This window comes from Gekko japonicus, unplaced genomic scaffold (genome assembly GCF_001447785.1).
Source record: "Gekko japonicus isolate JY-2015 unplaced genomic scaffold, Gekko_japonicus_V1.1 scaffold1821, whole genome shotgun sequence".
Lineage (NCBI taxonomy): Eukaryota > Metazoa > Chordata > Lepidosauria > Squamata > Gekkonidae > Gekko > Gekko japonicus.
In genome coordinates this window covers 295775-311026 of record NW_015169227.1, presented here as the reverse complement: position 1 = coordinate 311026, position 15252 = coordinate 295775, and the positions used below count along the sequence as shown (strand labels likewise).

Genomic DNA, 15252 nt, shown 5'->3' with positions numbered 1-15252 from the left:
TTTTGCTTAATGGTTAATCCAGGGCTGGGTGAGACAGACTCCTTCAATAGGCAGAACGACTGAACCAATTAAAATATTCAGCCAGTGGTAGCTTCACCAAGTGGATAAAAAGTGACCTGTCCCTTTAATAGAGGCTTAGTAGAATGTTATTTACCAGGGCTGTGGTCAGGTCAGGTGTGTCATTTGGTGCAGAGGGGAAGTGATCCTATTTCCCCCAGTGAAAATTGAAATGGAATTGCGCGATCACACATCCCTTGGTGCTGCAGGCTCAGCCCGTCACTGGCCGATCAGATGGCATGTTTGGGCGAGTGGGGTGTTGCTGTTTTTTTGCCTTTCCCCCCCATGTGCATAAATGAGGATTTGAACCCTCACAGCGGTCCACGGCTATGAATCGCTTATGCGGCTATGTGCAAACTAAGTGAGGGGAAAAAATGGCACTGAATTGGGATGGATTGGGCAGCCTATCCGGACGGCTTGAGTGTACTTGCACGATCAGACAGCAGAAAGTCCATCCATTATTATTATTTATTACTTATTACTTAAAATTTGTACCCCACCCTCCCCAACTAAGCAGGCTCATGGCCCATCGGAACCAGTTAGAACCGGTCTTTCCCCGTGTCTTTTAACTCCATTTCTGTGGCAAGAGCAGCATGGGCTGCTGACAACTGTGGGACCTTTCCTGGATGTTGCTGTCTGATCGTGCCCTTTAGATCTATCAGGTATTTGCAGCTGAGTCGTATCTAAAGGCACGTCTGACCACAGCTGGGTGATGTTATCCCAAAGTATGTGCTCCTAGGGACTGCACATTGAATTAGTGTATGGATAAAGCAGCTTCCTGTTAGTATATATTACATGTCTTGTTCCTTCCCTTTTAGGATTATTCAGTGCCTAAATTCTTGGAGCCCTCCACTAGGAGCTTTGTGGATTGGTTGCTAAAGTGATCTCTACTTTCCCTGTCTCCCCATCCTTTTGCTCCCATGCCTCTCTTCTTGAGTGGAGTAATTTATATCCTGTTTGAATGCTGGGAACAACTGGTTCTTTACATGGGCTTCTAATATTGGGTGCTATTGTTGAATGCTTGAAACTAATTTGACAGCTGGAGTTTGTTTCACATTCCAGGTATTTGTACTGTTCTTCTCAATAAACTTTGGTTCTGTTTGCATTCTATCCAGATCTCAGCATGCCTTCCAAATTTACAGTGGCAACCCACTACTGTTAACTGGTAGTGTGGGCCTAGGCTTGCCAAGTCCCCCCGGCCCCGTTCCCCGCCGCCGGCGGAACTCCACCCCCACATGCATGTCACCCGGAAGTGACGCGGGTATGCCGGACACGCTGGGGGCGGGGCCAGGACCATCCGAGGGAAAACTCTATGGCCGGGAGTCCCCCGCTCCGGTAAGTTTCTGACTTGGCAACCCTATGTAGGCCACAGTCTGGACTGCAGAGTGTCTTTAATTTTGTGCAGAATCTAAGCCAGAAGAGTGATGGGCAATGGAAGGAAAGTTTTCTTTCTTGTGCTTCAGCTATTTTAGTGTGGAGCTGAACCTGAACTGGAAAGTGAGTCACACTGAAACATATTTCTAATCACACGTTTATATCCAAAGTGCAATTTTTAATCCCCTTCCCCAGCTACTTTTTTAAATTCCCATTTTACACATCTTGTAGTTAAGTTCATGATCTGCAGTGAGGAATCTGCACATTATCTGAAATAAATATTTTAGTCTCCACCCCTACGAATAGGGGTCTCCACCCCTAGTTTTCCCCTCTCACCCCCAACTTAGTTTTATAGCATTCTCACTGGAGGAATGAGGATAAAAGAAGAGGTTTGGCTTGTGCCTAGTGTTGCCAGCTCTGGGTCGGAAAATACCTGGAGATTTTTGGGGTGGAGCCTAAGGAGGGTGGGATTTGTATGTCAAACAGTCCATCTTCCAAAACAGCCATGTTCTCCAGAAGAAGTGGAATACATTATTTTAATAAATAATAAATAAGCAATCTGTGTACTCAGTTGTAATTCCTGGAGATCTCCAGACCCCACCTGGAGGTTGGCAACCCTACTGGAGAGAAGTAACTATATAGCTAATGAACGTTTTTGGAACGTCAGCCTTGCAAATGCGCGATTTTAAAACTTCCGTCCGAGATTTATTTCCTCTGCTCTCAGAATCGGTTCGAACACAGTGCCAATTAGTTTATCGCATGCTGGAAGGCCGCAGCTTGCCTGTTTTGCGATGCCAAAAAAGGTTCTTTCTGCTACCTGTTAAGCAGAGACCTACGGCAGTCCTCCACACCTCTAGGGGTCGATGCAGAAAGCACCCAGTTTTAGAGGAGCACGAACCGTACGTCATGCTGAACTTCGCATCCGGGTCCCCCGCGCGCGCGCTCTCCTTCCCAACGACGACTTTCCTCTTTTCCGGGAACAGAGTTCTCCGAAGAGTGTCTGTCTCTAGTGGAGTGGGCGTGGCCAGAGCCGAGCAGGGAGACGTACTGAAACTTCATTCGAAAACCCTCACGCACATATACATTTCCTATCTACTCACACACATACTCTCGCGCGCTCAGCCACGCCCCCTCCCTCCTGGCCTGTCGCGCTTCCTCTTGCTCCCCACTTAACAACTCTGAAGAAGGCAGACAGGCTCCGCGAGAGATCAACAAGCGTCCCCTAAGGCAGCGCGCTCAAGGGAGGGCGCGCGCGTGCGCGCTACGGAGGGCCAGTCGAGCCGCTACCGGCGCGAGGCGGTGGCGGCAGCGGCTCCGCGCGCGCGCTCCCTCCCTCCCCCCTCGTTCTTCTCCCCTCACCCTCCCCCCGCCCCACTTGGTCTGGGGGGATCGATTCCCGGGTCGGCGTAAAATGGAGGGTCTGACGCTGAGCGAGGCGGAGCAGCGTTATTACTGCGACCTCTTCTCCTACTGCGACACCGAGAGCACTAAGAAAGTGGCGTCCAACGGGCGGGTCCTCGAGCTCTTCCGCGCCGCGCAGCTTCCCAGCGAGGTGGTCATGCAGGTAGTCCGCCTCTTCCTCCCTTTCACATCGCCCCTTTGTACTTCTTCCCCCACACGCACTCTTTGCCCCCCTTGTGAGGGGATGACACGGGGCGAGACCAACTCCCCTCCCCTGACAGGCCAGCCTCTGCCCTCCCACGGACCCACCAGCTCGCGTGTGTGTGAGGAAGGGGGGGAGCTTCTCGCCTGGCGAGGAGGACGCGCCTCTGAACAGCGAGGCGCGGTGGCCTAGCAGTTACAGTCAGGGGGCCAGGGTGGGGCTGGTTTTCCTGTTCTCTGAGGGTGCTCCAAAGGTGGGCTTTAGGTTAGAAGCTGCTTTAGCCGAATGGAAGAGCCCTGTTGCTCTGGCGCTTGGACACGCGCAGTGTTTCCTACTGAATATTCTCCTTTCAGAAGCCCATCAAGTTGATAGGCAACATTAAACCCTGGGTTTTTGTTTTTGTTGCTTTCTACCTTCTTTTTAATAGTAGCTTGATAAAAGGTCAGTATGAGTGAGTAGCTGATAACTGTTAAGATGTGATACTTGCTTGGCTTACTCTTGCCCCAGATGTTTAGAGGTAGTTTTGGGCACCCAAGTGGAAACATCTTTAAATGGAAGGAAACATTTCACAGACCTTTGCTTAAATTAAGCGTGGATATTTCCCCCAACTTTTGTCAGTATGTTCCAATTATAAATATATTGCTACCTATTCAGTTTGACTACTGTTACAACTTTGAGTAAAGGATAAGGGACACTAACTCCTGGAAACACTGTGCTGTTGCAGGAAGTTACCTGAAGTGGAGCAATTGATTTGTAAAAGTTACCCCCAGTGTGATTTTGTGGTCCTTAAATCTTCATCGTATATCTAGATAATGTAATCATGAATGTGTCATTGTCATGCCTCTATGTGACTGTTGCTGAATTAATAGGTACTTATTTTATCATGTACAAAATATATATATTCTACCTTTCGGCCCTTACAAGAGCCGCCAAAATTTGTATGTTGAAGGTAAATGTTTCCTCCTGTGTCAAGAGTTCACTTGCAGTTTTGTGTCCTGTTACACAAGAACCCTGAGGTACTGTTCCTTGATTACTACAAGTGTGCAGACATGAATGTGGAGCTTATTCACCATGCTGATATTGGTTCTCAAACAGAAGCAGCATATCCCATAAAGACTATGACTTCAAGTAGTTTAATAGAAATTTGTAATATTCATTTTCACATATTTTGTAAAAAATATGGTAAAATTAAGGGATCTAGCATGCAGCGGTAGTGTTCGCATGAACAGAAACTAGCAACTTCTAGTTGATGAGTATGGCTGAAAAGTCAAAAACTGTATTGCATGTTGGTCTTAAAGGTGCCACTGGACTCAAACATTGTTCTGCTGCTTCAGACCAGCACAGCTACCCACTTGAATGGATTACATTGTTTCAGTGTATGGTAGGCTGTTGCTAAAATATGTGTACAGAGAAACTGTACTGATACACTGTACCTAGTGTAATATGGAATGGCCTTGAAGCTTGACATAACCCAGTTTCATTTAAAAGATAAACTCTCTGGCACCTTAGACTGTTTGCCTGTGAAAACAACCATGTACAAAGAGGCTCAATTACAATATTATATGACTTAAAATAGCTGGTTTTAAGCATAAAATTGGTCCATAGTGTGTTTAATCTGGTTTATTACGAAATTTCAAGTTTGTTCAATAGAAGTAATAAATTGAAAGCAAAAATAGCATTAAATAACTTCTGTTATAAAAACTGATAGTTTCTTCTTGCTATCTGTTTTTTTTAACTTTGATTTCTCCGCATAATAATAACTTAATAAAATTTCAGTCAGTTTTTCCCCAGAGCAGTTTTCACCAGCAGCTAAGATCCATTCAACTTCACTTGAACGTGGTGTTGGATAACTGTAAACCTGTTCATCAAAATAATTTCAATCTGCTTTATCATTCTGATGAAGTACTATGAAACAGAAACATTGGTGCATTTCACATAAACTTTGTTGTACTTTTCATTAACAGCTATTTGGTGGCTGTTTAGCTCAGTGGAAAGGAAGTGTGGTAGAAAGAGTTCCAAGATAAGATTTCCTACATAGTTATCTTCCTAGCTCTAATGCTTTTCTGTAGCTTGTGGTCTTAAGAACCATGTTTCCTTTTCTACATGCATATCCATAGCTCTCTCTGTGTGTAAGATGATATAACCCTGTGCTGTGTGTCTTAAAGCTACCTTTCTATTATGTTGGATGAAACCTAGAATCTTGTATGTTATGTCATCTAGTCTTCTATTCTTTCTCCAACTGTAACAAGTTTTGCAAAGTAGGACCAGGGATACTCAGAATTCAAAACACTTGTTGGAGTGCATAAGAGATCTTTGGCTTTGAGCCTGCAGAGTGATCAGCTATGCTTTAGAAAAAGTGCTTAACTAAGCTAAAAGAAGTAGTAGTACATTTAGTTCACTTTAGACTTTTCCATCTAAGGTTTGGTCTTTCTATACCTCTTGCTCATGCCTGTGATTTTGGGCTGGTTCACAAAGTCTCCAACCATATTTTAATGTGTAAACATGAAAGTATCTATTTACCGTATAAAAGCCAGTGAACTATTTAATGTAGCCACTGGTTTGTATATATAACATAATGGACAGTCTTATGATTTTTCACACGCTATGAGTATTTCTACTACATTAAAAAAGGCAGATGTGAAGTACCATTTAGACATTGTAAGACATATGAGGAAAGTCATGGCGAATCATGTATGGGAAGCCCCAGGATGCAAAACAGCTGTTCTCTTCAGTAGTCTAGATATTCTGTCTCAATGTCTGTGATTTGTCCACTGTACAAATAATCTGAGCAACATTCAGCTAATGCTGATCCATTTTACTGGGTATCAGCACTGCTGCAATAAGGCTACAAAGCTACATCCTCAGTATTTTGTCTGATAGCAGGAAAAAGTTGTGCACTTCTTTCCCTTGAACATCTGTCCTGATGTCTAAAGTGCATGCTACTAGAGTGCAGTTCTGTTGCATGGTCCAGCTGCTTTTTAACTTGCTAAAGTCAAGTTGACTTATTTAGATCCTATATCCAGGGGAAAGTAAAATCAGTTATCAAGGCACAGTCAAATTACAGCCAGTGTTATATAATGATGGTGGAAAGTGCTGTCACGTCACAGCCAACTTATCATAACCCCGGATGGGGTTTTTCAAGGCACGAGACAGTCAGAGGTAGTTTACCACTGCCTGTTTCTGCATAGTGAGCCTAGACTTCCTTGGTGATCTCCCATCCAAATACTAACCAGGTCTGATCCTGCTTAGCTTCTGATCTCTGACGAGATTGGGCTAGCCTGGGCCATCCCGGTTAGGACGGACACATAATATGAGGCAGCAAAATAGTCAGACACTTGACATTTCATTCCTGATGTACATTCAAAGAATTTATCTGACTGTATTTTTAGAGAGCTCCAACTCAGTAGAGAGACGGAATGTGAGCATATCTGGTAAAGCAAGTAGTTTTTTAAAATGTTGGGTCATGTGCTTCTCATCGAACTGGAACTTTGTTATCTCTACATCAGAACACTTAAGTGGCACAGAAGGCTCACCAGGTATAATTTCCATTTTTTGTCAAGCCACTCAATATAAAAAGTTTAGGAACCCACAGGAATGTTATTATACTGTTAACACACGTACATACTTTATATACTGACAGACTAATCAAGGACCTAAAAAAATGGAGATTTCTAATACACTTTTAAAGAAGCCACTATTTTTTTTGCCACTATACTGTTCTTATTGCATTTTTTAAAATGTGTAATCCAGTCTCAGAAAAGTGGACTGTAAATGAAGTAAATATTAATGTGTAATCCAGTCTCAGAAAAGTGAACTGTAAGTGAAGTAAATAAATACTGTAGAGCATAGATGACACATTTCAAACTTTGATTATTAGTCGTTTAAGCAGAATGAACTGTAATAGTTAATGTAAATTAGTAACTATGCCACAAAGTGTGTCAGAGACAATGTGGAGACAATTGAGGATTTCTTTCTTGAGAAGAAATGTTACATTTCAGAGATTTATATTTAGGGCATTTTTTGCCAGCCCCCCCCCCCAAGGGATTCCAAGTAATTGATAGAAATTTCCCAAACAGTATAATTTAAACAAGACAAAGAAAACAAACACATACTGAGTGGCTTCTTATTCACTGGGCTGCCTATTGTGTGCTCCAGGCTGCAAACCAAGGGCCATGAGCCCTTTTATATGCCTGTAAGGAGAAGCAGAGTCAGCACAGGTAGTACTTAGCTGCTGTGGGCAAGCTTTCCACAAATGCTTCCTGTCTTTGAATGGATGTAAGACCCTACTTAACTGTATCTTTGCTGTGGGTGTCTGTACTGATAATTTATTGCAAGACATGGAACAGCTATGATAAATACTACTAAATACATCAATAATGGCAGTGACTATACATCATCTGTATTCTATGGTGGAAAAATTTAACACAATATTCTCCTTTTGAGTGAAATTTTGAACCAACTTTGGCAAGGTCACTGGGAGTAGATAGACTTGTTCTGTGGATCATTTATTGACTACCAGTTGGCCATCCCTGAACCTAAGCATCCCATTTGTTCTGCTTGTTAAAGGTCATAAGCCATCACGGTTATAATGAGGGAGGGAAAGGAACTAAGTACAAATGAACCAGAAATGAAAGAGCAAGCCTGTTGTAAGAAAAATATGTAGATTGATCGTGTTAAGAATGAAAAACAGTGAAATTAAGGAGAAATTACAAAACAGTATGGGATTTTTTTCTGCCATACAGTGCAATTGGGAGAAAATGAGCACAAAAGTGGAATGATTAAATATAAAATAAAAGTTAAATATAAAATAAAAGTGCGCACAATTCTTGCACATGGTGGTTGCTGTTGGCTGAGAGAAGTGCAAGTAGATATAGAATGCAATGAATAGAGTGCTCAGGGATTACACAGTGTGTAGTGTTACTTTGGTTTGTCTTAATAAATGGTAAATATGGCTTGGTAGTGAATTAAAAGTTGCATGTCGTCAAAGTTTTTACAAGTGAACATTACTAATAGTGGGATCTTAAATCCTACATTGCACACATAGGCATTAATGTACTGTTTGTACAGAGCTGCAGAGAAACTATCCACAGTAATGGAAGAAAATGCAAACCCAGAAGTTTGCAATTGATTTTATTGCAGACATTATCAGTGGTGTTGTGATGCTGTTGATTTTAGTGAAAGAGCTTGAGTTAATACCAATCTCAATGCAAAAATGTAATCTCATTTTAGATATTTTTGGTTTTCATCAGATCATGGAACTTTGTGGTGCAACAAGACTTGGATACTTTGGAAGAAGTCAGTTCTACATTGCTCTGAAACTTGTTGCAGTAGCTCAGTCTGGGCTTCCACTGCGAGTGGAAAGCTTAAATTCAGGTAAGCCTTGAAATGGTATTGAAACATAATTTCTCGGTTATTAAAATGTGGCTTTTGTGATTTTGTGCAGTATATTCCATCTGTATTTGTGGTCTCTGTCTGCCTCAGCTCATACGACAGATGTAACAGCTTTTCCTGAATAGTTCTCTTATAAGGAGAATTTGTGAGAAAAAGCTACTTGTAATGTGACTGATTCTAAAACAATAGAAGCTGTCCTATGCCTGCTTTTGTTTATTCCTTATTTACTTCATTTATAACCCTGCCATATTCCCCAGAGGGACCCAAAGCAACTTCCATCATTCTCCTCCATAGTTTCCTCAGGACAACCCCATGTGCTAGATTAGGCTGAGAGTATGTGACAAGCCCTAGGTCACCCAGCAAGCTCCTGTGGCAGAGTATGGATTCAAACCTGGGTCTCCTAGATCCTAGTTTGATACTCTAATCACAAACATGACTCTGATATAGAAAATTCAAGGTGCTGTTGTCTATTTCTGGTTCTTTTAATTCTATCACAACACTCTTTAAATATGACTTCCATTACCATGATAATATAAAAGTTTATATGGAGATGTGAAATTAAGTGCCTTAGCAGCAACTCTGAATAAAATCATATTTTATGAGTTATCTAAGCATTTTGTAATTTAAACATATAATAATTTTTATCATTATTTTAACAGTCAAGGACCTTCCCCTGCCCAGATTTGTCATGTCAAAGAATGAACAGGAACTGAGGCATTCGTCCTTGTATTCTTCAGATGCTGATAATTCCTCCTCCTATTCAGGTGCAATTCCTCCTCCTCCTCCAGGCAGAATACAAGTGAAAAAAGGCTCTGTGAGCCATGATGTAGTCCAACAACGTCCATCAACAGATCAACAGGTAAGACCAGTTCTAGATGTTTTTGCATTGTGTTGTCCTATATGCAAGCTGGGCAACGTCTCTTTGGCATAAATTTCTGGAATACTATAAAACAAACAGAACAGAGGTGCTGCATTTTACCTTGGCCTTTGAAATAATTACATTAATTTATTTTAGTTTATTATTATTCTAAATTTTAAGTTGTAATTGCTTTAATATTTCTGGTGAAACTAATCTTCCTGTTCTTTTTTTAAGTTGGCCTAGATGATTACGCAATTACATGAGTTTGGAAATACTATATATTTTTTGGTTTTTAGCAGGAAATGTACTAAAATTGTTTCAGACCACTGCAGCTAGGTTACCAGCAAACTTCCTTGAGGCATCTTCCTTAATTTAGAGCTTGATCTGTTTTTCTTTATGTGATGTGCCTTATATTCAAAGAATTTAGGGTATTTCTTATGTCAAACTTACAAATAGACAAGTGTGCTGTTTGCGTATGTGTTTAGCTTTTTGCATTAAAATATCACAATTGTATGATTTTTCCTGAGAAGTTTGTCTGGAAAGCAGAGATAAATGGAGTAATTGCAGATGCTTTTAGCCTTGAGTAGGGTGTTTTCCACATGGGTCCAAGCTTGTGTAGTTTTCCTATTGCTACAGTGGCTGCTAGGACAGCACAGCGTTAATGGGGCATCTACTCAGCAGGTTTCTCTGGTAGTTCTTTTTTTAAAATTGGAGATTGAATGACTTATCAGATTCAGACACCTTTAATGGCATAGTAGTATATAATAAATACATTTAAGAAGATACATTGAATTCCAGTAAGTAAATTTAGGCAATAAAATATGTGTATTAGGTAAAAAGACTGTATCTAAGTGCGGCTGATTCAGCTAAGAATTCTGCAACCATAATTGTAGAATAAGTATTAACATCGTTAAGATATTGAAGAGTTTTAAGATTATTAGTAAGTGTGCCCAAAGGGGTAACGGTTTCATATGTGAAGATGTGTGTAGCTGGCAGTCCAGAATGATATGGAAGATTGCAAATGTTCCAGCATGGCCTCAGACACAGAGTCTTTCCTGGGGGTGGGGGTGTTGTTAAATTGACCCCCACAACATGTTTGAGGGAAAGACGTTTAGCCGAGTCAGCGTAAAGGCTCTACAATGGCAAGGAAGGCTGAGATTATGTAAATAATGGGGCACTTGGCCATACTGGGTAGAGAGGTTAAGGTGAGCTTGTGAGTAAACATGCGAATGTGAAGGCCATAAATTATGTAATTCTAGGTTGAAAGTCTTTGTCTAATAGACCGAAAGATCGAGGTTTCGTCCATCAGTCGAAAACCCTATTTGATGAATTTTTTCTTCTGTTTTTGAAAACCAAAAGGGACTGTGTATATCATTTTTAAGCGTGAAATTAGAGAGTTTGGAGAGGCTCTAAAATGAATTTTGAGCCAATATTTAAAGGTTAGTAGCCAACCTTTTGTTTGAATAAGATGTTGGCCCAATTCTAGGCATAAAGCCGAGTGTGGCACACACCTTGGGACACCTAAGAGTTGGTGAAAGAAGTTTGATTGCATGTGCTCAAACTCAGTGTTCAGTGCCTTTATCCATACTGGACAACCAAAGAGTACTTGGGAAAGCACTTTAGTTTCGTAAATTTTTATTGCTGAAGGGATATGTTGATTTCCGTTGATAAAGAAAAATTGCTTTAGTTGGGTGATAGATTGCTTCACTTGGGAAATTGATCTAATTCTCTGTGTTGTCCAATTTAGGTTGTACTGAAATGTTACTCCTAAGTATTTAAAAGTTTTGACCTGTTCAACTTCTGTATTGCTGATTCTCCATTTACTTGGACACCAGCGTTTTGAAAATACTAATACTTAAGGTTTAGTATAATTTATGGTTAATACATTATCTTGACAGTATTTATTGAAATGCTGTAAGTATCTTGTGAGGCCAACTTCTGTGCATGAAAGAATTGTGGTATCATCCGCATAAAGAAGAGGGGTGGCATAGGGACCTAATCTAGGTGGGTGACCATTAATGGGCTCCAGATGCAAAGCTAAATCATTTAAAATAAATTAAAAAGAAGGGGGGGCAGTATACAGCCTTGTTTTACTCCTTTTTGTAATGGGATCTTTGCTGTCAAATGTCCACTTTCTGTATATTTTACTTGACAGAAGGTGGATGAGTAGAGTTTTTAAATCAAAAATAGGAGGGGGGTGTAGTGATTCCTTGTTTTATGTGTGTGGATGTCTCTTTAAAAGTTTGGTTGCATGGCAGTGGTAAGTAGACTAGAGTGGTTGAGAGAAGCAAGCGTGGTATGATTGGTGGTTGACAGAGAGGGGGAGGGGTGTTGGAAGTGAGAATGAGTGGATATGTATGTCAGTCAGGTTTTACAGTTACAGGTTTGACAGTTAGTTCTGGGTATGAAGGAAGTTAGAAGCAGTCCTGTATGGTATAAGTTAGTTCTGTGTGGGGAATGAGAGAGACAAGCAGTTAGTTCTGTATGTGAGGGAAGTGAGAAACGGAAGGAAGGCTGAGAGAATAGAAAAAATAAATGAAAGTAATTGAAGACAAAGTTTAGGATAGGCTGTATGTCCTGGAGAGAAACAGTGAACTTACATGACCTTGAGTTAAAGTGTTACAAAGTTACCTGAAAGATCCCTGTCAATAAGGGAGCAGATTGTGTGTGATAACACCAAGCAATTGTTCATTTATACACATCAATAGTTACCTTGTTCTACCCTTTTATTTATGAATTATTTCAATAAATCCTCTTTTATTCAAATATACCAGCTCTGAAAGAAATCCTTAGGACCACATAGTTCCTCATAAGCCTTGTACTCGGTCTACCTAACCAGCAAGAGCAGAAGTAAAAGTATAAAGGTTTGGAAAGCCTTAAATTTTCTGGTGGCAGCCGTATATACCTAGTAGAATGAAATAAAGAACACTTTTAAAGGGAAACCAGTCCTCCCCAATAAGGAGGGCGTCATGGGGGGGGGGTTTCCATCTTCATTAGTTCTAGCTTTTTCCAGAGTAGGTTCTAGAGATTGAGTCAAATGCACCTTTCAGATCGATAAAAGCTGCATAAAGTTTTTTTGTACCAGACTTCATACATTTGTCAGCTAAAAAGGATAGCAGAAAACCGTGGTGGTGGAATTGCCTTTCAAAAATCCAATTTGTTCAGGACAAATGATTTGTTGTGTGAATACCCAAGTTTTTAGGCGTCTTTCTAAATATTTGGCATAAAGACTGATTGGCCGATAATTATTTGGGTAGTTAGGATCGCCTTTTTAAAAAATTGGTATGAGTTAGGATCGCCTTTTTAAAAAATTGGAATGATAATGGAATTCAGCCAAGATTGAGGCAGTATTCTGTGTTGATTGATTTGGGTAAACAAGTTAGCAAGCAGAGGGGCCCACCACTGAGAATGTTTTGTGAGTACTTCAGCGGGGAGAATGATTTACTGATATACCTGTTATACCAGTATTTAGATATATATCAGGTTCTCTGAATTCTCAGCTTTCATTTAAAAAAAATCTCTAGCTCCTTTTCTTGCATAAATATTTCTGCAACAGAGACTTTTAAATGAAATCTTGAGAATTCAGAGAACCTGTTATACAGATGGCTGTTGTTTGGGTGGGATTGGGAAAATCCGTACTTTCCTACCCATGTGGCAGTTATCCAGGCTTTGCTGCAATCTTTCCCAAAATTTCAGAGCAAAGCAGGTTTGTGAAAGATCAGAGAAAAGCAGGGGAAATCCCAGAGGTGCATGAATGTACCATGATGCTGTGGGGAAGCAGGGACACCCCCCCCCTTTTTTATAGGTTACATGTCTGTGACACAGCAAGTAGCTTTTGATCAGTGATGTTGTTGGGAGGCAGTTGTCAAGCCCCCAGATCTGAGAGGTGTGACTGGTGTTTGCTGGATTTAGGGGAAGGCATAGGTCTTTGACAAATTCACAAACCTTACGAAATTGGTCACCTTAGGTGCCATCAATGTAACAGCTTTAGGCACATTACTTTCAAGAACCTTACCAAATTTCAGGGCCAAGGTGCTTTTTCAGCCCTTCCATTGCCCTTTGTTTTGGAATGTAACTGATAGTTGATCTGGAGTTTTTCTTTTCTCTGAGGACAAGCCCATTCCATTCTAAGCTTTTAACATACAGGTGTTGAATGTATTGAAATTGGGCTGAATAAACTGGGATCAGAGAAGAACCACCACTCCTCTAGTCCTTCACTGTATGACTTGCTGCCCTTTAAGTTCCACTCTGTTAATGCAACTTGGTCTGTTTATTCTTGCAATCTTTTCCCCAATTTTGCCTCAGTCAGTTCTTCAGATACTTATTGGGTAGTTCTATGTAAAGAGTGTTACTATTTCTCCAGACAAAGAACACATCTAGAAGTCATAAACAGGTGCCTGGAGAGGGAAATGGGATGGATAAACTGAAGCTCAGCCCAACTCAGACTGATGAACTGCTGGTCAATGACAAAGCTGCTTGAGAACTGAAGAGTCATTCTGTTATGGAGGAGTTTCACTTGCACTTAAGGAACAGGCTTTGGGGGAGAGGGGAGAGATACTGCTGGATCCTGGCCTAGGGTTGGATACCCAGTTCTTCTCTGTGGCCCATAGTGCCTTTTATCAGCATTAGTTGATATGCTAGCTGTGATAGTTCCTCAGAAATCATGAACTGGCCACAGTGATCCATGCTCCTGTAATGTCAAGGCTAGAATACTGTAACATGCATTATGTGGGGCTGCCTTTGAAAATGGTCTGGAGAATTCAGCTAGTTGCCCTTTTCTTTCTGGGCTCAGTTCAGAGCAAAAGAAACGCCCTCTAGGAGCAGTGGCACAGGCAGTACAGCGCCTGCAAGTAACATCAATAGCGAACAGCCACAATGGCTGTTCAAATCCCCACCGCGGCCGGAGTGAGCTCCCGGCCCCTAGTCCCAGCTCCTGCCAATCCAGCGGGCCGAAAGCAGTTAACAGCTATGCGAGCAGGCGAATGGGTCCCTACCCTTACCAAGACATTGTGAAGATATACAGAAACAGTTATGTGAATAGTAATAACTAATTTTCATGAGAAGCTTTTGTCTACAAATTACAATTTCCCACATCATACAGCATTGTACATATCAGAGGGACGCACAACAATAGGAGCCAGTATGAACCCTAATTAATTCTTCTTACATAGCTTTAGAAAAATCAAATCATGATAATATTTGTTTTTAGGCAGAATATCGAGTTCTGTGAGATATTGTATAATAGGGAACCAGAGCACCACAAAATTTTCTTGAGTTCTAGAAGATTGAGCGCTATAAGACAACATTTTACCTAGTATAAAGTAATCGCACAATCTAGTTCTCCAATTAGCAATAGAATGCAGTGATTTGTTCTTCCAGTGAGATGCTAAAGCACGTCTTGCCACTGTCAAAAGCAAAGTGATTCTTTCTAGTTGAATTTTGTTTGTAAGTGTCACGGCAGGACCAGGGGGTGTGACAAGAAGGGTTATTAGAACCACTACAAATGTAAACCGCCCAGAGACCCCTAGGGGTTAGGGCGGTATAGCAAATGGAAAGTTAAATAAAAAATAAAAATAGGCTTGGGTTGGGCCCATCTAAATTTCCTTCTAAGCTGATCTTCTGACAGCTCAAATCTCTGCCTGGCAAGTCTCTTAAAGATATGTAGTCAGTAGCTCCAGCTGGTAAGTCTCCCAATAACTCTGCTAACTCACTATGCACGTGGGCTCTGAGGATTCTTATGCAGTCTTGCTCTGGTACTCCATTGTCTTTGCAAGTCTTCTTGAAGAGGTTGAAATAAGACATAACATCCTGGCCAGCTTGAAAGGAAGGAAACTTTCAGTGTTCCCAGCTCTTGGCCTGCTCTTTCAGCATCTGTGTTCACAATAAAGCCATAATTTTTGCCTGACAATCCATGAAAGTTGCAAGCATAGCCTGCCATTCTCCCGACAATTGCCCTCTAGCTGGCATT

At 41.2% G+C, this 15252-nt stretch overlaps 1 protein-coding gene across 5 annotated transcripts in view; it reads left to right on the top strand.

The window, feature by feature from the left end:
* Nucleotides 1-2572: 2572 nt before the first annotated feature.
* REPS1 (RALBP1 associated Eps domain containing 1) overlaps nt 2573-15252 on the top strand; it is a 61332-nt gene continuing 48652 nt past the window's right edge. For 4 of the 5 annotated variants that reach the window (XM_015416430.1, XM_015416428.1, XM_015416427.1 and 1 more), the window contains exons 1-3: nt 2573-2995; nt 8284-8407; nt 9085-9284. In XM_015416430.1, coding sequence (XP_015271916.1) covers nt 2843-2995; nt 8284-8407; nt 9085-9284 — 477 coding nt within the window. In that variant the 5' untranslated portion in view covers nt 2573-2842. The remainder of the gene's footprint in view (nt 2996-8283; nt 8408-9084; nt 9285-15252) is intronic. The other variant, XM_015416431.1, reaches the window with a different exon arrangement.